Source organism: Equus quagga, chromosome 8 (assembly GCF_021613505.1).
Source record: "Equus quagga isolate Etosha38 chromosome 8, UCLA_HA_Equagga_1.0, whole genome shotgun sequence".
Classification (NCBI taxonomy): Eukaryota; Metazoa; Chordata; class Mammalia; order Perissodactyla; family Equidae; genus Equus; species Equus quagga.
In genome coordinates, this window is record NC_060274.1 from 94,544,381 (window position 1) to 94,567,054 (window position 22,674).

At 39.5% G+C, this 22,674-nt stretch overlaps 1 protein-coding gene across 4 annotated transcripts in view; it reads right to left on the bottom strand.

The window, feature by feature from the left end:
• DOCK4 (dedicator of cytokinesis 4) overlaps positions 1-22,674 on the bottom strand; it is a 432,596-nt gene that overhangs the window by 140,557 nt on the left and 269,365 nt on the right. For all 4 annotated transcript variants that reach the window (XM_046670233.1, XM_046670234.1, XM_046670231.1 and 1 more), the window contains exons 16-17: positions 17,698-17,804; positions 3,170-3,326 (exon numbers count right to left, since the gene is read on the bottom strand). In XM_046670233.1, the coding sequence (XP_046526189.1) occupies positions 3,170-3,326; positions 17,698-17,804 (264 nt within the window). The remainder of the gene's footprint in view (positions 1-3,169; positions 3,327-17,697; positions 17,805-22,674) is intronic.

A 22,674-nucleotide genomic window follows, 5' to 3' on the forward strand; every position in this document is an offset into this window, starting at 1 on the left:
AGAAGTCTGATGAATCTCTAGATTGTTCATTATGGAACAAAGGAAGAGTAAAGTAGTATGTCTGTCTGGACAAAACTAATCATATATGGAAAGTACTCAAAGTCAAAATTGTCATGTCAGGTCTCTATTTTAGCCATTTGAAGATACATTTAATTGCAAATTAGGGGATATGACCTACAACTGAAAATGTGAATTTTATACATTCTATTTGATAAGCATTTAGGTGTACACTGTACGCCTAACCTACCAAGAGCTATAAAATAGGCGGATTACATGATCCCTACTCCTCTTTTTTTTTTAAATCACAATCTTAGGAAGAGATTGAATGAACCACTTATTATTGGGGCGAGAAGGGGATGTGGGGAAGTCAGTAACTGTGTAACTGTTAGACTAAATTTAGCATTGTTTTTATTTTTTTCTAACTTTTTCTTCTCTTTTGTTGGTGAGGAAGATTGGCTCTGAACCAACATCTGTTGCCAATCTTACTCTTTTTGTTTGAGGAAGGCCTGAGCTAACATCTGTGCCAATCTTCCTCTATTTTATATGTGGGATGCCACCACAGCATGGCTTGATGAGTGGTGTGTAGGTCCACGCCCAGGATCCGAACTCATGAACCCTGGGCCGCTGAAGTGGAGCACGTGAACTTAACCACTAAGTTAACGCCGGCCCCTTTTCTTAACTTTTTAAAAAGTTATGTTTAACAGCCCAAGGAAGCTAACAAAGAAGTAAAATAATCTCTTTCCTGATCCCTACTCTTAAGGAGTTTAAGATATTTACTTCATCTGGCAATCACAGATGTCTAGCAGAGTACTCTGGCCTTGGTACGCTATCCAAGAACGATGCTGGAATGCAGACACAGTGCAGAGACACACACCTTACAGATCCTGAAATACAAATCTGCTCTAGGAAACTGTTCCCAGAGACCACATCACTTACTAAATGCCCAAATGTAATGGAAATGGGATTTGTATATTTTCCAAGTTGAGTAAAACGAATACAAAGCAATCTAATTCCAATTTGGAACTGAATTACTTCTATAGAGAGAAGTGTGTCTAGCATGTAAATTTCAGAAAGATCAACTAACTTCCTTCCTCTTTCCTATCTCTTTGAAACACAGTATTCATTCCCTGGCTCATTTTTGAGCTGCCTTACACTGACGAGGTTAATCAAAGTCAAAATGATAATTAAGCACTTATCAGCTTCCAAAAATGAGCCAAACATTGCCTTCCATATAGTGAGATGTTTAATGTAATGATTTTGTGAAAAGTTTAACCATATATTTTCCTGAAAATGTTCTCTGCTTTTACAAAGTAACAACTTGTGATTTTCAGGATTTGGTTCTCTCCATTTTATGTTTGCAATTCTGTCTAACATCCTAAACTCTAGAACTAGAATAAATTAAGGCACAGGGCCAAATATTTTGATGGCAGAGACTCTGTCGTTAGGTTTATCTGTGTGCTTGGCATAATAATGGCCCCCAAAAGTGTCCACGTCCTAAACCCTGGAACCTGGGAACCTTACACGTCAAAAGAGATTTTACAGAAGTGATTAAGATAAAATCTCTAGATTTTAAGATAGAAGGATTATCCTGGATTATATGGTGGGTGCAATATAATCACAAGGGTCCTTAAAAGATGGAAGATGGCCAGGGAGAGAGACTTAAAGAGGCTATGCTGCAGGCTTTGAAGGTAGAGGAAGTGGTCATGAGTCAAGAAATGCAGGTGGCCCCTAGAAGCTGGAAAAGGTGAGCAAAAGGATTCTCCCCTAGGGCTTCTAGAAGGAATGTTGCCCTGCTGACGCCTTGATTTTAGCCCAGTGCAGTGGATTCCAGACTTTTGACCCCAGAATTGTAAGATAATAAATTTTTGTTGTTTCAAGCCAGTAAGTTTATAGTAATTGTTACAGCAATAGATAACTAGTTCAACCTGAAAATATTCCAGTGGAGACAGTCAGTTAAATGTCAACCTAGGCTCTACACCAGATACACAACTAACCCACATAGGATGAATAAGAATTCTGTCTAAGGGAATCAATAACAAGTTGACTTTCTTATCTTCATAACCTCCATGGAGGTAGATTGGCCTCATTAAAAATACCTGAAGTTTGCTAAATGCTTTATATTAATTACAGAGTTATGTCAATAGAGGTTTTATTTAAGTAAAGTCATAACCACCGAATACTGATAAAGTTTGGTGTAACTTGGCATATCTTAACTTGGTGATAGCTACCTTCAATCAAATTTACTAAACATAATCACACAGTTGAGTTTTTAAAATATTTCTCCAAAAACACTTTTGGAGGGGTAGAAACAAAAACTAACATAAACGTGAAAGCATCATTTGCTAACATCCTACGTAAATATAGTAGCATTGCATGAGAAATTGTTACGTATTTTAAAAGTGGTCAATATTGAAATGCTACATTTTGCTTCTTTTCTGATTCCATGTTCTAAGAGAAGAAATACATTTCCTAATACAAATGCTGTTCTATGACAGAAAAAAAAACTAATAACACAAATGTTTAGGCACAGGAGCACTTTAGGAGACACAATACTTTATTATGAAGTGATTCTCAACAAAATGAATCTGACTTCTTAATATGGCGTTCAGGATGCTAGCCAGAAGCCTTATACAGCAACCACGAAGAACTCAAAAATGTTTAATTTACTTCCTTCATTACAGACAACGTTTTCGTGACAATTTGCCAAGGAGAAGAGCTTGCTTTATTAATCATAACTTTCTAAACAATCACTGACATAAAAAGTAATGCTAGAATAGAAAAGCAATATCCTTCTAATTAAACAAAAAATAGGCTTTATTCTAAAGCCTGCAATTAGCACTGTTTATGGAGCTATAAAACATGAGAGATTAAGGTGGTAGTATTCTGTCTTTTTCTTTTTTAAGCAGCTGGCTTTTGATGGTTTATTTGAACAGTTGTATACCTGGGTTCCAAGACTGGGATAATTTTGAAGCCCTTAAATTACACACATTTAACAGATCATTGGGTCACTACTGTTTCCATTTTATTGGAAATCACAGACAGAAGGATGAACAATTTTTCTAGTGCAAAGTTCTTAAACATAACGTTGATGTTTATTGAATATGCCTACCAAAATTCACATGAGTACTTAAGTACTAGGGCTTTCAAACGAAGCAGTATTATACATTACCATTTTGTGTGAGTTTCGTGGAACACAGGAAAGATGTTATCCAAAAAGATTCCTTTGTAGCCTTCATGGTTTGATTATTATTCCCAAGGAGAATGCCCTTGGAAAAGGGAAGTTTGAGGTAGCGGGTAGTATCCTGAAGATTTGTGTTTTCTTCACACTGTTAACAATATTTAAAAAGAAAAAAGAAAAGGAGGGGGAGAAAAGACCTCATGAGAATTATTAAGCATAATTTCCATTTCTAGTGTTTATGAACTGGGAAACATTCCAAACAGCAATACGAATAGAATTTGGCTTTTAAGTAAAATGCAACAAAAATGTATAAAAGGAATTAAGCACGGATTTTGGACTCAGATCCATCTGGGTTTGAATCCCAGCTCTGTTACCTCCCACACAAGTAACTGTATCAAGTTCTTTAACCACTCGGGATTTCCATTTCTCTCTCTAAAACCTCACTGTGTTGTCATAAGAATTAGATTCCATAAAGCCTTTAGCACAGTGCCTGATACATTGGAAGTGCACAAGAAATCACACTTACAGTGGCCACAGCATTTTTAAAAAATGCTTAAATTCTTCCAACATCTTATCTAAGGCAGCTATTAAACAACTCCTTACTTTGAAAACTGGCAAGTAAAGGAAACCGTCTCTCAGGGTACTCCAATAGAGCCACTATGTGAGGGATATCTCTACTTGACTGACAATGCCAGCTAACAAATGTAAAAGAAATGACAGATTTAGAAATACAGTTTCATATTCCCAAAGTAATTCTTTCTTTAGTCAAGGATTGTCATTTAGTGCTAAGACCAGCAGGAAAATTGTGGATGAGGAAATGGATATATGATGCCAATGTAGGAACACTCACATGACTTTCTACTGGCTAGAGGACAAATATAATTGCACGTGGGGAGATCAGGTGATTGTCACGCCAATGCAGGACAGTGCAAAGAAACATATCATCATCTACAACACATTCTTACCAAACAGCTGAACCTGAATCTATCACACCTACAGAGGCAGCTTGCGCTTCATAGGAAATACAAGGGACAGAGTGACATGCTGAACAACACTACGGGGAAGCAACCAGACAAATCCAGAGGATGGTACTTTCTGAGGATGCTTGGCTTTGTCTCTTCAAGTCAATTGTTGTGGAAAAAGGGATTGTTCTAGATTAAACAACACTTAAGAGATGTCAGATGCAATGTATGGTCCTGGATTTGGACAAACCTGCTGAAAAGATTTCTTTTTTTTTGAAATTTATTCATTGACTAAGCTCTAAATGAGGTAAAAAGTCAGTGATTGGAAAAATCATTAACTGAAAAACTAGATTAAAAAATATACATATATACATATTATGAAGCAACCAAGATGTCCTTCAGTAGGTGAATGGATAAACTGTGGTACATCCAGACAATGGAATACTATTCAGTGCCAAAAAGAAATGAGCTATCAAGCCATGAAAAGACATGGAGGAAGCTTAAACGACTAAGTAAAAGAGGCCAACATGAGAGGGCTACATGCTGTATGAGTCCAAGTATACGATATCCTGAAAAAGACAAAACTATGGAGACGGTAGAAAAAGATCAGTGGTTCCCAGGGGTTGATGGGGAAGGATGAATAGGCAGCGCACAGAGGATTTTTAGAGTAGTATGATATTATAATGAATATATGTGATCATGCATTTGTCCAAACTCACAGAATGTACTATACCAAGAGTGAACCCTAAGGTAAACTATGGACTTTGGGTGATTATGATGTGCCAATGTAGGTTCATCCTTGGTAAGAAACACACCACTCTGTTGAGTGATGTTGATAATGGGGGATGCTATGCATGTGTGAGGGCAGAGGGTATACGGGAAATCTCTCTATCTTCTTCTCAATTTTATTGTAAACCTAAAACTGCTCTAAAAATTTATATATCATATAATATCATTTGGGTAAAAAAATCCATACAGAGAAACATCTAGAAAGATATACACTAAGGGATTAATAGTTAACATCATCTTGGTAATGAAAGTATGGTGGGCTTTTTTTACTTTGAATTTTCTATATATTGCTTTTGTAACAATAAGGTGATTTTAAATTAAAATTTTGAGAAAAAATACTGTAACAGATATAGAGCTGGTATAGCTTAGATTATTCTGAGTATAAATTCTAAAATTCATATGAACTTTATTCCTTAAATTTGTTCAAATATTTTCAAGGCTAGTGTCCTGGTAACAGGCAGGAGTTTAAAAGCACAGAGTCACTTTGGTATTGTAGAGTACTTTGTGTGATTCACAAAATATACGTATTTTAAATTTTAAATAATAAATCTTTAAGAAAGACTTCTCTAAGAAGTTTAGAGAGACAGAATCAGAATATTACAAGATGTTCTTACTAGCACACCTGCCCAGTAACAGGAGTACCAATAAACACAATAGACAGCCTCTATAATTCTCTTCTGACCTTGTAACTTCAAATGCTTTCTTTTATTACTGCAAGATATTTCATATAGACAGAAGAGTTCACAAAACACACATATATGGTTTAAAGAATAACTACAAAGTGAACACTTCCAATGCCTTCTTCAGAAAAAGTGCTTACGCAAAGTGATGTTGTAAAACCCTGGGTCACCGTCCTCTCCTCTCAGTCTTGTTCTTCATATCAGAGCTCGGTATAAGCAAGTCATAACATGAGTCACCGTACCCCCCACATTGATCCTTTTTCCTGCCTGGATCTGGTCTATGGGGTTAGGAACATGCTCTGGTCTGCCATCCCTAGCCCGAGTTAAGCTCCATACGTGTAACCACCACTTCCTATCGGAACCGAAGTCTCATGCAAACGTAGTCCAGACACACTATCCAACTATTTCCAGGCCTCTTCCCCGGGACCTGGAGCCTGCCCTAGCCTGGTATGCTTCATCTGTTCACAGAAATTCTGCCCCTGTAGATAAATCTCTTCTACCCCCTTCCCCCAACTAACTGCCTGGCTCTTGAGCACTTCTGGCAGCCTCTTAGAATTCCTGCTTCCTGGGTTCATCTAGCTCCATTGGTAGTCATGACCTGACCACTTCTGGGATAGAAGATATGATGGCTGTGTTGTTTCCTTAGGGGGCACTGTGAGTAGAAGACATGGCTGCATTCTCCTGGGCCAGTCATTGTAGCCAGGTTAGTGCCACCAACCCTGCTTCACTTTACTTCTCCCCTAGCATGGGAGGCCAAGACCTCAGCATCCAGTCCGTTTAAGTGTGACACCTTGATAGCTTCTTACAGCTAAACTCTAACACCCTCACTCAGGTACAAAATACAATAATTAACATAAACATTACTCTGGACACAAAAGTTATTTCAAGACTTTCTACCAAGAATACTGGGGTACGTGTGTGTGTGTGTCTGTGTGTATGTTTTGGTGGGGAAAGCAGGGCAGGGGTGGGGAGAATTACACCCATCAATTAGTAAAGAAAAGCACGTAAACATTCCTCGGTGTTTATGAACCGTTTGATATAGTATTTACCAGAGGTTCAAAACTGATTTTTTTTGTCCAGTAAGAGTCAAAGGCAATATGCTAGGTATGGGGCTAGAGTTGGAGGTTTTAGTCTATTTCTGAAGAACTTCAGTGGCCTGCAGAAATTGCAGAGAAAGTCTCATAGCATATCTTTTATTGTTCTCTGAGGTTTTCAGCACGCATCCTTAATGTACTACACAACAATGGACATTTTAAAAGCAATTCATGCAATTACCACGTCTGAGGGCTTACTAAATGTTAGGCACTAGGGAGGACTTTGCCTGTGTTTTCTTATTCTCAATAATAACGCTGTGAGGTCAAACATTGGAACCTGAGGAGCTAATGTGATTTGCTCAATGTCACAATATTAGTAAGTGTCAGAGACAGGATTTGAACTAAAGTTTGTGTTCACAACTCCTATGCAACAGGTGTGACCACAACTACTCTTCCACTGTTGTTTTAACCAAGTTTTGAGTTTTTCTATAACAAATTTAAAATTTATTGATTTACAGATATATTGAATGGTGGGTATGGCTAAGAAAGACCAAAAAAAGTTCACTTTTCAACAAAAGAGTATGATTGTGGCAGACCCCCTAGGAGAGAGCTTAGAGTGATTTAAAGAGCTGAAATAGTTTCATATGTAATAAGCCTATGAGCCTTACAGCAAGATGGCTAGTCTGTGTTCTGAAACCACACAGGGAGCAAAACGGATCATATGACCTGGAGGCAGTGGGGAGGAGGGGCAGGTAGGAGCAGATGAGGCATGACACAGGAACTTGGGAATACAACAGGTGAATCAGAGATCACTCATTCATTCATTCGATGAGAGAGAATTGTTAGAAGAGAAATGGGGTTGAAGAACAGTGAAGAATAGAAATGCGGTTCCAAAAGGTAGGCCCCAAGGGCAGGGACAGGTGTGAGCAAGAGTTTAAGCCTAAAAGGTTCTCCAGCCCCTTAAGAAGAAATGCACAGTTTACCAGAAGATGCTGAGGAGTGAGGAAGAATCAGCAGTAACTTCCTCAGGCAGTCTGCAGCCTGGTGGGAGAAGGCTCTGCACTGTGAGCACGGTTCTGAACCAGGTTAGGGACTGCAGAAAACAAATGGGAACGAACAATCTCCTCCTTAGGTGAAGGGCAAAGAGTCAATGAAGTCATGGAAATGAAGCTGGACGAGTATGGCATGACACTGCCTGTGCTTTAGTGGGAAATATCAATACTAAGAGTTGTGGTTGGGTGGTTGAATACCTGCGAATCTGAGCAATGCAGGCTTAACAGCATGAGACTGACGCTTTGCACGAAACTACACTGCATGTGAGTTGATAAGATGGTTTTGTCACCACAGTAAAATCCAGTTATACCCCTAAATTAGATGGGTGGTTAAATATGGATCACTTGCATTCTGGGGAACACTTGTAAAACAACTGTTTTGGTTTTGGGATAGGGACTTTTTTTTCTATCAAAACCAGCGTAGGCATGGAACAAGGTAATACGTATATGAGAATAATAAGACACTGTCCTCTCTGTTCTCTTGTGACAGACACAGCTCAAGTGTTACTGGGATTACAGTAGACATACGATGATAGCTAGATGAGGGAACAATTAACTGAGCCATTCTTTCTAGGAGAAATAAGGCAACATGACCAGTCTCATGAGGCTGCTACTGGGTTGTGGGAACAAAACAATGCCATTGTCATAGCAAAGGACAATTCTCTGTGTTTGCTTTGATAGGCTGGGATCTGTGCAACTCATCTTAAAATGGCATGAAGTTAATTTATTACAAATTAGAGAGGAGGGAGACGAGAATCAGCTCTCTGCTTTACTACTCTTGAGACTGAAATCAGATCTGACAGGAGAGCTGTGCTCCTGAGATTCTTAGAGAAGAATTAAAATGCAGACTTTGTGGTAGGAAGAGTAGTCTCAATCTTCTTTAAGATTATATAGCATGGTACACAGTCTATTCTTTGCCCAGAATTAGAATAAGCCAGTATGGTGATGAATGGTGCATCATGTCCTGTGCTACTTTTTTGACCACTGTCTTAGGCATGTGAAAGAGAACAGCAATGGTCAGTTATAAACAGTGTTCTAGAAATGTGATATCTGCAATAATGTAAGCTCTGTGGTTGAGAGATGAACATCTACAATTTATTCAGAAATAAACTGGTACAGAAATTCATAGTATATTAATCAAATTAAGGGGTCTGTAATTTGCAGGAAGTAGAGAATTAAATTTAAAAATGCAGTAAGTTAGACAATCCAGTTGGAACCATATATTACCAGATAATGAAAACCAGATTTAAATAGTTATGGCAGCAAAATACCTTCTTTTAGGGACTTTTTAAATATGATTAGGCATCTTTAATGACATTATTAAACATTTATTAAATTCCTAATATTTGCCAGTCCTTTAATTCAGTATTAAGAATGCAACAAGGAAATAAACACAGTTCCTGTCCTTGAGGACATTACACATCTGACCTCTGCTCTTGCCTGTTAATACTGATTACAAAGCTGTGATAAAGACCACTGGATTTCAGCTCTGCCAGGGAAGGGAAGAAAGGCCTTATGGGAAAGGGACTATTTGATCTCAACCATAAAGAATAAGAGGTTCACCAAGTAGGCAAGGGAGGGAAAGGCATGTTATGTGGAAGAAACAATACATGCACGTAAAGGCACTGGAACAATACCAGCACGTGTATAACACTATGGAGACAGGGCAATTAAGTGCAACAGGGGATCCTGGACTGGATTCTAGAACAGAAAAATGACATTGGTGGAAAAACTTGTGAAATCCAAATAAGTTTTGTGTTGACAGTATTGTACCAAGGTTAATTTAGTTTCAATAAATGTGCTATGGTTATATAAGATGTTAACAGAAGGAGAAGCTGGGTGAAGGGTATACGGGAATTTTCTGTACTATTTTTGTAACTCTTCTGTAAGTCTAAAATATCTTAAAAAAACAACTGTTAAAAAAGTACAGGTATATTCAGACAACTACACGTAGTTTTTAGTAAGGCTGGAGCATGGGATTTTTCAACACAAAGGCTTGGGACTCCCCTAGACCTCTTAAAATAAGAAAAAACCAAGTGATTCTGATACTTGCCTTTGGTTCACATTCTCTAGGTTAAAGCATTAGCAGGAGGTGGAGCTGACCAGTCATGCAACCACCTGTTCAGATACGGGGGGGGTGGGAGAAGTGAAGGAAATGCAGGTTTCTGTTCACAGCAGGGGTAGATGGAGGCAGGATAAAAAGTCCAGTTTTGGGTTTTGCTGAATTTGAGGTGTCTCTGGTGAATCCAACTGAAGATGTTCAGTAGGCTGGTAAAAGTACTGGGCTAGAAGTCCAGATCTGGCCGTGATCAGCAGAGACACGGCAAATTAACCCATGGAAGTGCATGAGATGGTTCTAGAGTGTAGGAAACACAGATGGTAGCCAAGGATTAAATCCACAATAACACAAATGTTTAAGGTGCAGATAAAGAGTGACGAATCCTCAAAGGAGAAGGATGAAACTCAGGAGAACACTGTCAGACAGATCAAGGAATGTGGGATTTTCAAGAAGGGTAATCAACAGTGTTACAGGCTACAAGGAAGACAAGCAAGGAAAAATTTTGAAAGGGTATAGTGGCTTTGACTCCTAGGTGGGTGACCTTGAGGGAGAAATTTCATTTGAGCTGTGGGGAGAGAAGCAGCCTGAGGAACAAATGGAATGTAAGGAAGTAGAGACAGTGAATGAAGACTGGCTTTTCCTGTAGGCTGGCTATAATGGGAAGGGAAGAGGGAGTGTGGTAGCCATTAAAAATTTTGTGTGTTTGTTTTGAAAGGAAAATGCTTGAGCATCTTTATAATCTGAGAGAATACTGCCAGAAAAGAGGAAACTAAAGTTACAGTCTCAGGAGCAAGAGGAGACATTGGGTGGAGCAGAGTCCCAGGGGAGTCAGGAGGGAGGAAGAGCCTGAGGGAAGCAGGTGGAAGAGTTCGCCTTGGAGAGGAGTCTTGCCCCACCCTCTGAGACAGGATGCAGGAAGGAAGGGAAGGATGCAGATTGCAGTGGCAAAGGAGAGAGCATAGGAAGTTAAGGAAGTCCTGTCTGATGGCTTCTGTTTTGTCTGTTAAGTGACAGGAAGTGGTGGGGTAGGGAGAATGGTAAAATTTTGTAAATAGTACTTGTAGAGCCTGAGAGACGGAACCGATTAATTTGCCTGCAGTATTGATGGTCCTGCAACTATCCCCATCAGGCTGACGGTAGCCTATAACAACTGTATGATTTCCTCTAGTAATGCTCAACTGCCTAGGGTGGGATATAGAAGGGAGAAATGTAGATAGACAGATCCCGAGCTGGTTTCCTCTTCCCCTGTGGGCACAGCAGAACTAAAGATCAAGGGATACTCTGGATAAGAAAAGGAAGAAAGTGAAGTCAGGTAGGGTCTATTGGAGGAGAACAAGACTGAAAAACAGGTACAGTCAGAAAATTGGAAGGTTGAAAGGTTATGGTCAGGATATTAGGAATTTAAGATTTTTCATTAGAAGTGGTTCTGGATGATTTCATCTATCCATGCATCCATCTACCCATCCATCCATTCAGTGTTTATTTAGCACCCACTTGGGAGATCCTGCTAGCTGGGAATGATGCAAGGCCCATGGAGAGGCCATAGCGAAGCAGAACACAAATGAAGGTCACTAGAATTGTAGTGTCCAAGAAACAAGGGGATAGGGCACTGGACAGGTCAACCAGAAGGAGAAGACAACTATGAACTAGGGGCTAGGCTGACTGTGGGAAAGTAAACAGCTGCCCCTCACCCCCACCATCCCTACCCTCTGCCCTGCTGGCCAGCAAAATACATATTGGTGGAAGACAGTAACTAGGATGGGTAGAAAGTTGCAGCACTGTATGGAATGAGCCTTATGGAGGGCAGGGAAGCACTTTACAAGAGGGTGGAAAACCAGTATCTTTAAAAGCACTGGGGCATTTAGAGGCATCTGACCTCCAGGTACGGGACACAAGGACTCAGAAGATAAGCTCATGTTACTCCAGAAGCTACACAGGAAGCTCTCTCAGCAGACAGCTGGTGTCAGTTAAGGCAGAGCATTTTGGGCAGACTGAAAATGTAGTGGTATTACTTAGTTAGAATGAAGCAGCTTTCTGGACATCACATTAACAGCCTTCAGTGCTCAGTCCAAGTCCACCTATTAAATTATCTCAGTCTTTTGTTTGTTTGTTCAGCTTGGCATGCTGCTATGCTAAACTTAGGTCAGTTACTTTTAATTTTTTTGTTGTTTGGCAGGTGTTCATTTTTTAATTTCTTTCACAGTGTGTAATGAAACAAGGGTTATGTGCCAGTTCTCCTATGTCCAAGCCCAGAGTGGAGAGAGATGTTTCTGGCTTGTCTAACATTTATTGATCATAGTTACAGGGGAAGTTTCTTTCAGAACAGTTGGAACAGCATGTTGAGCTCTCTGGGTAGCAAGATAGGTGGCAAACCCATCAGTGTATCTTAATTTTTCACTCATCTCATATTTTCATTTTACTTATGAATGCAAACATACTATAGGAAAGGGTGAGTGGAGAGCAACAGCCTTCAACTGAATCTGAGTCCATCTCAAAGACAGTGGCCAGTGAAGAGTGGCTGTGCTGGACTTCTACAGACCAGGTTGGGAACTGAGATACAGCATAAGAAACTGAAAATTTGTAGGAAGAAACTATGAGCCACAAAGGGTTGATGGACAAACCTTTAGTTAGCAAAGGTAAAATAAACAAACCTGCCACAGACTCTTGCAGTCTAGGCCATCACATTAAATTAATCCCTCTCCAAGCAGCAAACAGGATCATCCTCTATCTGGCTGATTTCTTACCTGGCCCTTCTGCTGCTCAGACGCATTGGATCAGGAAGCCAGTAAGCACCACTCTAAGGAATCAGATTCTCTGCTAAGCAAAACCCCAGCCTGGCAGAGCTCAGTTGTTTTAGCCACGGTGGTGTAAATCAACAATGATGAATTTGCAAAAACCTTAATTTCTCAAAGGTAGATTGTATCACTATTATTATTATCATTATTATTATTTGCTTGTTTATTTTACATACATACATGCTGGACCTGAAGGTGTTTTAGAATGTATTTCCAAGGACTAAAAATCCTTCACTAGCATAAGTCAGAATGGGGACTTGAGTGCATAGCTATTAACCTTTTTTGGATTCTCACATCATGCTCCTTAAGAGACTTGACTTTTGGAAAATGAATTCCCTTATGCTCATTATTTCAGTCTCTTTTCTTAACTTGCTTTCCAGCAGGTAGCTGCAGAGGGGTAGCCAAAAATATCCCTACAAAGTTAAGGAAAACAATCCTACCAGAATGCAGGGAAATAAGATTAAATCCTGTTGTTAGCCAATTAGTAATTCCAAAGGGACGTTTTGGACTTAGCCATCAGCCACGTGGAGATATTAACGTTCTAAGATCTGTAAGAGGGACTCTGGAAGCACAAACTCTACAGGTGACTAATCAAGTTATTTCACTTACCCTTCTAGAGTTATGACATTCAGATTTTTGTAGATTTCAGAGTTTATTTTCATTGGAAACCACTCCAAATATGTAATCAATCATGTAAAGTTGGAAATGACCTTGAAAAAGTCTTTGCCCTTAGGGTTCTTTAGCTCCTGTCCTAAAGGATGAGTCCAGGTCCTTGCCAGACTATTGACTGTTAACACTTCTGTGTGGACAATTTCCTGAAAATACACACAGAAGTGGAGTCCAGCCATCGCCCAAAGAGAAACTCTCTCTTACAAATTTTAAGCTCAAATTAGGTTATTAACCAGTCTTCAACACAGAAGCTTTCTTCTTAGCTTACTGCAGGATTGAGTCTTTTAAAGTAATACCTTACATGAGCAGCAAGTAGGTTTTAACTCTAAATATCCCAGTATGAACCACAGTTACTCCCTGTATCATATCTGCAAGAAAGAATTAAAGGCACTTTTTTCTTATGAGGAAGATCTGTTGCTAACATCTGTTGCCATTCTTCCTCTTGTTGCTTGAGGAAGATTGTCACTGAACTAGCATCTGTGCCAATTTTCCTCTATTTTATGTGGGATGCTGCTGCAGCATGGCCTGATGATTGGTGCTAGGTCCACACCAGGGATCCGAATCTGCAAACCCCAGGCCACCGAAGTGGAGTGCATGAACTTCACTACCACGCCACCAAGCCAGCCCCTAAAGACACTTTTTTGAGAGCGTTTGTTTTCTACCTCTCATCCTTTGATTTTATAGACAGTACCTGTCAATGAATGATACAGAATATGGTTTAAAAAGATCTAAGACAACTGATATTTCTTCAAAACCTTACCATAAACATTATTGTCAAGATTATACGACAGAGGAATGGTCTTTAGTTAGATGAAACTCCAGAATTAAATGGTATAAAACAAAGCTAAGTCTAACTTTTTGCCTCTTCCCATTTTTCTTTTTTCAAAATGAATAAAGATTTTAATGTTATAAAATGACACTTATCCACTAACAAAAACTAAGCAATGTAAAAATAAAAAGAAAATCAGTGTTAATATTTTAGGACATCCTTCCAAGTATCTCTCTATGTAAATACATATATATGGACAGGCAATTAAACAATTTTATAAAAATGGTATTACACCAAATATATGTTTTTATAAAGTGTGGTTTATCAATATAGCATAAACATTTATATAGAAATTTCCACTAAACATGATTTCAATATAGTCATGCACCACTTAATGAAGATATATTCTGATAACTGTGTTGGGCAATTTCATCATCGTGTGAACATCGTAGAGTGCAGTGACACAAACCTAGATGGCACAGCCCACTACACGCCTAGGCTGTATGGCACTAATCTTATGGGACCACTGTTGTATATGCAGTCCATCATCTACCGAAATGTTGTTATATGGTGCATAACTGTAAATACGTAGTATTTCATTCAAAACACTATTCAAAATATTCAAATTATGGATATAAGTAATTTATTTAACCACACCTATGTTATTGGTAATTTTGATTACTTTCAAGTTTTTCATATTTTAAGGAATCTACAACGATCATCCTTGGATCATCTTTGCTCACCTTGTCTGATTATCTTCTCCCAATAAATACCAAGACGTAGGATGGCTGAGTCAAAGGATACCCACATTTAAAATTATCTATGTGTTGCCAAACTGCCCTCCAGAAAGACCACACCCTTCACATTTCCTCTATGAATGCAAGACAGTGTTCATTTTCCCCTTAACCTTAGCTCATTTTTCATTGTATTTTTTTTAAATAATAAATGCAAGCCTACAATTATCAGCAGGCTATGTGCCTTCCCGCCATGGCAGAGGAAGAATAAGCATTATGCTTACAGTATTTTATAGTCATAAACTGCACGTGGCCTTAAGCTGAAATTGAACTTCTTGGCTCAGTACTATGGAAAAGAAAATCATGGCATCAATTAGACCAAAAACAAAAGTTGTTATACTTGGTGAGCATTCCATATCTCTTTAAATAAGCAACTATGAATAACCCTAATCATAAGACAACTCAGCTACTTAGGGTTTTCTGTGGAACTAATGCCTCCTGGCGGGTTTATGTAATGTAGGTCTGCCCAAAATTAGACAACCTACAGACGCCATCCTGAGCCTCCTTTGTGGTTGAGGAAGATCATTGGGAACATCCGCCCTTTAAATTATTCAAGCTCAAATAAATTTTCCTATGCTTTATGGATTAGAACTCAGTGTACTTAGCAGAAATTTGTGAATGGGCGTGAGTGGATTCAAAGCTCTGACTCAAAGTCCTGTCTTTGAGAAAAGTTCTGGCCCTGCTAACAGGCACCCCTGGTAGGCCTCCGTAATGGTGTAGAATGGTTCTGTCTGGGCATCAACACCAGCTGGCCTCCTAAATGCTCACATGGAGAAGTAAGTTCTGCTACCTGACCTCCTGGCATTTTAAGCATATGGCTGTCTGTAATCAGCAACTGAGAATCTTAGTATTATTTGCACTGATTGAGAAGAGTCAAAACAGACTTGACTGAAAACTTCGCATCTGCCCAAAAAAACACCCTCTGACCCACAGGTGAGAGCACCCACACATGATATGAAATATAGAAGGGATTCATTCTTCTATATGTTATTAGGAAGCTGGGAGGCTAGTTTTAATTATCTTAGCCCTGCCTTTGCTGAGTCAAGATTTAATGTTACACAGAAGCAATATTACAAATATCCATACAAAGTACCATTTATGCCTTTTGGAAGGTTGTAGCTGAAGATGTTGCCTGTCATATTACGTATGTCACATAGGGAGACTCAGACCTAAAAGTGAGATAAATAGATCATCTCAGGTGTCTAGTACATTTAGCTCCTCTGTTCGCTTTACTGGTCACTCTCCTTTAAAATATTTTTTCTTTGTATTTTAACATCGTAAGCTCCTTTAAGTCATTTTTTGAAGTAGAGAGATAGCGAGTGCCAGAAATGGAGGGACTTTAACTGGTTTTTTTGCCTTATATTCCTGGCACCTAGAACAGTGCGTGGCCTGTAGTTTGCAGTCAATAAATGTGTTTAACAAATAACTAGAGAATGAGTGATTAAAGAAATATACACATACATACACACACACACACACACAAATAGAAAAGGTGTGTTGTGCATTGATACTCATTTCATTAGCAATAATCCAAAGGTCAAGAAAGTTTTTGTGTATAATCTCCTCATTCATTCAATAAATCTTCATTGCCCATCTACCACATTCCCAAACCCCTCTGACACAGCTGTTGCTCTTGAGGAATTCATAAATCTACTGGGGTGAGCCAAGGGATGTTCAGATAATCATGGAGCATGTAATGAGTACAATGGTAAGAGGTGTGTGCAGATATCCACGAACCTGAGGGGAGGGCATTTGGCCAGCTTGGAATACAGGGATAGGTGCTGGGGAGTAGGGACTGTTATTATGAAAAGGATTGTGGCCAAGGTGAGCCTTCAAGGATGAGCAGGAGTCAGCAGGGGCCGGGGGGAGACAGGGGAAGGCATGACTCCAGGAGTGCCAAGGGCAGAGAAAGGAGCAGAGGAAACCAGCAGGGAGGGGGTAAGGAACTAGAAGGAGCTGGAAGAGGCTGTGGCACCAAGTAAAGGCTAGGAAGTGGGGGCTGAAGCAGTAGGGAGTCAGAAGCCTGGCATACTCCGAGAAGACTGCAACTGGTCCTCTCAGAAATAGGGAGCTTTCCAGTGGGTATAAATTGGTAAATGGCCTGGTTAGATCTGCACCTTACATGGGTCAACCCTAATGGCTGGGTGGAACTTGGACTCGAGGGAGACCCGACTCAGGTCAGCAGAACTAGTTAGCCCAGGTGAGAGTTGATAAGAACCCGGAATGACACGTGGTTACAGGAATAGAGAAATACAAAGGAGAAATATTTTGCAGAAAATTGTGTACCTTAATTCTATATTCTATATTTTATAGTTACTAGTATTTCTATTCTATACTTCATTATTACTAGTATTCTCAGATAACCGCTAAGGATCTCTTGTTTTTCTTTTTATTTCCTACTACAGGATACTTTGTTCCAAATGTTTTTATGATAATTCTTGATGCAAAAAATAGAAAGTAATAACTGTTAAAGTTGTCATGACAAAGTACAGCCACTTCCCCGCTTGCTTAGAGAGAGCAGCAGACAAGAAAAACGTAATGCTGACCTTGCTAAATTCACCTCCGGGGAAATACACATCTTTAGATAAGACAGTATGCATTGGCAATATTTAAAACTTATTTGTAAGGTTTATTTAATCCTATCACAGCAATGTAAATGACTTTAAGGTCAACACATAGACTTACCAAATACCTACTCCTAAATTAAGATGAAACTCTAAATCATCTTTAAAATATGTTTTAGAATATGACATAGAATATAGACTTAACACTTTTAAAATGACACTCTCCCTGCCAGCAATCTTCCAAAAAAGTATTCTTGCCAGCCATTTTTTTCTCTTCTCCAGAGTGATGATAAGATAGTTCATAATTCAACCCTGTTTTTCACAGCTGTCACCGACATCTTAGTGACATTACCTTATGCACAATGAGCTCATGAGTGCCATCTGGAAGAGTCCTACCATCTTCCTGCATCAGAGGGACGAAAGAGAAACCAAACAACTTCTTCTCTCCTTTCTCTTTTGCTGTGGGACAAAAAAGAAAAAGAATTACTTGTTTAACCATGTGTGCAAGCTTACATACCTCTGTTTAGATACAAAGATTGTCAAGAAGCATGATCATCAAAAAATATAACCCACCCTCACCAGCTCCTTTTACGCAACAGAGAGCAGCCTTTATGATGGGACCTCTGTCTACAGTAGCCACCCTCCAACCCCATAGTCCTGCCCTGTAATTTTCAAGTTACATTCCTTGACTAATTGTTTTCATGGAACTCACTATCTGAAATTATGTTTAAAAAATTTGTGCATTGCCTGTTTCTTCTCCTCACATTCCACCCTCCACCCCTGGATGTAAGCACCATCAAGGGCAAGATTGTTGTCTGTTTTATGCTTGGTAGTTCAAAGGGTGCCAAGAACATAGTAGGTTCTCAGTAAACATATGTTAAATAAGTGAACAAGTGAATGAATGAATGTGAAATGCAATGTTTAGCTTACTACTCATGGAAAGGGAAAGGAAACTTGGTAGCCTCCAAGCCCTGTGGAATCTACCTCCTTGGAATAAGTTAGGCATGCTGAAAAACAAAATAAATGGCAACCCATAGTTTGAGAAGGGCTTGATGCAGTAGTATTCTGGAAGCCAGAAATGAGGCAAGGAGGTTTTCACATGCCTAATTAAGTTACAATGGCTAGAAATGTCAAGGATCCTTGGCAGTTATTTGTAGATAAGGAAATTGAGATCACACAGTGTTAGTTAGGTAACTTACTCCTGATCTCTTGAGTACCATTCCAATTCTTTCCACCAAACTGCCTTTTCTCCAAAAACAGAGAAAGCATTAAAAGACCCTGGTCTCTTCAACTTCACTCTCCCCTTGTATTTAGATACGCAGGGAGGAGTCCTCCAGGGCCCACAGCCTATTATGGGCTGCATGGTTATTCTTTCCCACACAAGTGTGGAGTGTTACACTTGATAGAAATGTCCAGCTTTGGGATGCAGTCAGACCTGCGCTAGAGGAGTCAGACATGGTGATCTTGAACATCAGACAAGAGGCTTTAGAAACACATCATCCCCTTACTATTGATTCTGGCATTTAACCGCAAGGCAGTGGAGCCCCATGCCAAGAATAGTAATTTTGGCTGGCTGGCTTTGGCTCCTAGTATGAGGACATCCCTGAAAATGTGATTATAGCAAAGAATTTTCTTTTAAAGTCATTAATTTCAACCCCAGAGAGAAACTGGGAAAATATTGATGTACTTTAAAGTTAAGCGAAAATCACAGCAAAAATCTCTGGGAAGAGTTTCTACATCAATGAGAGTGCTGTGCTGCGTATAGAAGTTATGATTTCTGGGAGAAGACTTATTTGGAAATAATTTCCTAAGTTTATTTGACTTTTTTGGTATTCAATTCAAAAAGACAAGAAACAAAGCAACAGTTTCCCCAAATTTGCCTTCTGTTATAAATTAAAAATAAATACCGAACAAAGTTTGAAGTACATGGCCTTCTGTCTTGAGCTATTAGATCAGGATTAATAAAGTGAATGAACTGTTCCAGACAGTATGCATAATAAGATCCCTGTTTATTAGTAAAAATCCTAAATTTGTGGATTCTACCTCCTAACTTTCTAATTTATTCTTTCTAGTGCCCCAACTCCAACAATTGTGCCCCCTGTGACCTCCAATTTATTGACCTACTCCTCCTTCCCACTCTGCTCTCACTTCCCATTTCTATGTTCTATCATTCTAGCCACTTCCTCTAAAACACCCGAGACCCCTTACTCCTCCATACTTCCATTATAACACTGCAACCTGGTTAAATCCAACTTGCAGCTTATTCCATGCCTACAACAGACTAATCTCACATTAATTAACGCACACTAACCACAAAGGGGCCCTTAGCTGGGCAAACTTTCTACATTTACCTAATCAACTTACTCTTCCACTTTTCTAGACAATTATTTCATCCATTCCACTCCATTCTCAAGCCTCCAATACACTGGCACTTTCCTCACTCTCAGCTGATGTAGTGAGAGCCCAGCATCCACCTATTAACCCACGGCATCTGTGCCCTCCTGTGCTATGCCTCAACCACCCTACCTAAGGCTTAACCTTGAGCACTGGATCCCATGCTCCTTCCCTGGCTCGACGTCCTGTAACCCACTGTTCCATAACAGCTACTATCCCATTTCTCTGCTCTCTTGTATTCTTTATAGCAAACTTTCTCAAAAGATTTATCTATACCCACTGCCTGCCCTCCCTTTCCTCCATGTCACTCCTGGACTTACTCCAGCCAGGCTTTCATCACCACAAATCCACTAAAATCATTTGTCAGGTTCAATGACTTCCATGAAGCCAAATCAGGTGATAATTTCTCTGCCCTCATCTTATTTGATTTATCATTGGCACCTGACACATCTGATCAATCTCCTCTTGAAAAACTTTCTTCATTTAGCCTCCTGGATTCTCTTTCAACCTCACTGGCTATTCCTTCTTAATTTCATTAATGGCTCCCTCTCATTCTCTCAAGATCTAAATGTGTAAGTGCCCCCAGGGATCATCCTTGCACTCTTTGCTATCTAAACTCACTACTTGGAAATCTCATTCAGTCTCACAAGTTTGAAAATCATCGATGTATTAGTAATATGTTAGAGCTGGCCTGTACGGGCTCACAAGAACAGACAGCATGGCTTCTTTTCCCAACTCCAAGGTCAGTGACGTCAAGTTAGTAGCTTGAAATTGTCTTGGTGGGAGTATTTACTCCATGGAAATCAGCAAACAGTATAATTCAGGGCTCCTCTCGCCCCTCTCCACCACCCTGAGCTGCTTATTAAATATTTACAGAACACCACTGAACTATATGTTCTCATTCTCAAGTTTAACTCACCAGCTTGGATCTCTTTCAACTGTCTATTTGACATCTTGAATGTCTAACAGACTTCTCAGATTTAACATGTCTAAAATGGAATGTTTGATTTTTTGCTCTCCAAACAGATTCCTGCTGTTGTCTTCCACACTTCATTAAATGACCACTTCATTCTCAGGCCAAAATCTTAGGCTCATCATTACTTTTCTCCTTCTTTCATACCTGCTTTGTCAATAAATCTGTTAATAAAAGAATCAAACCACTACCATCCTAATGCAAACCACTTTAATCTCTCATGTGGAGGACTGCAAAAGCCTCCTGAATGGTCTTTCCGGGCCCACCTGGCCCAATCTACAGCCTGTTTTCCATACAGCAGCCAGACTTCCCTTCAATCTGAATCCTCTAATGACTCTCCTCACTCCAAGTAAAATCCTAAGTCCTCTACATGACCTAAAAGACAAAATGGGATGGGGCTCCCCTGCCACCTCTTTGGCCTAATCTCCAAACTCACTCACTTGCTCAGTTGGGCCACCTTGCTATTCCTTGAAAATGCCAACCATGTTTCAACCTCAAGTGTTTTGTACTTACTGTTCTCTCTGCCTGCAATATTCTCTCCCTAGATACCCAAGGGCTCATGCCCTTACTTCTTTTAGGTTGTTGCTGACTGACACATCTCCTTACCAGGCAGGTCTTTCTTGACTGCCCTATGTAAAATAGCAACACAGCACCATCGTTTTCTAGGACCTAACCTCAGTTTAGTCTTCTTCCCTGCACTTATCACTACCTTATCTAGTACGTGTTTATTTGATCACGTCTCACCTGTCTTCCCTCTTCTAAAACGACAGCTCTATGAGAGGAGGTATTTTGTTGTGTTCACTGAGGTATCTCCAATGCCCAGTAAAGTGCCTAGTATACAGTAGGTGTTTAATAAATATTTGTTTCATGAATAAATAACATTTTTTGAATGTACACACACACAAATATTTCCATGAGATAAATGATTACATTGATTATTTGTAGTTTATGGGATTATAGAAATTTTTTTTCTTCCTTATGCTTTGCTGTTTCTTCTGAATTTTAACAATGAACATTCAAAAGAAAAAAAAATATAACCCTGTGAAAAATGTTTGAAGTACAGTATACAAGAGGGCAGAGATCTAAGAGGTTTTACTGAAAATAGCCTTTATTTTACTTTCCAAGTTCTGAATTATAATTTCCTCCAAATGCTCTTTCTCCCTTTCCCCTTTGTTTCACCTTTATTTTCCTCTTTTTCTTACCTTAAAGCTCAAAGCTTGTATTAAGCCCAAATGAGAATTTATAAAAAAGATTGGTGGAAGGACAGGTATGGCACCCTTCCAAGTCCTTTATGTTTTGCCACCTCAAGTCCTACCCATGAACCACTTCTGGGAATTTGGAAGAATGGTGAGACCCTGCTAGCCATCTGCCTACCTTCTGAAACATCTACAAAAGCATAATTTATAGAGGTGTCTGAGCCAATTTCAAAACATGCCACAGTCCGGCAACAAAGTCCTTCTTCTCTCCCTGCATCTTGGGTGAATCACACAGCACTCAGGTGAAGTCACCACATATCTATTGGGAATGCCCCCATCCCTTCCAGGCTAGAGAGGAGCCTACTGCTTCTCCAAGAGTGTGATTCTTCTGTATCTCTTGCCTCGTTATATGGCTCCTGAAGCAAGATTCACCAGAACCTTCTATGGTCACAATGTACACTTCTGGTTGTATCTAAGATAGGCTTCAGGGACACAGGGAATATCAGAAGATCCCTGGGCTGCGGGTTGGTGGAGACAGGGAGTGTGGGTTTGAGAGGGTGGTAATGAGTGCAAAAGAATTAAAATAGAGACAACAAGAAATTACAACTTTATGGGCAGTAACATCCATATGGACAAATCCTACAACATCCTTATGTCCTGGTTTTTCAGGTGTTGAATGAGGTAATTACTTCACGCCATCTCTAAGGCCTACTCAGGCTGACATTACTTGATTCTCATTTGAATACTGTCAGACTGTATGGTGATG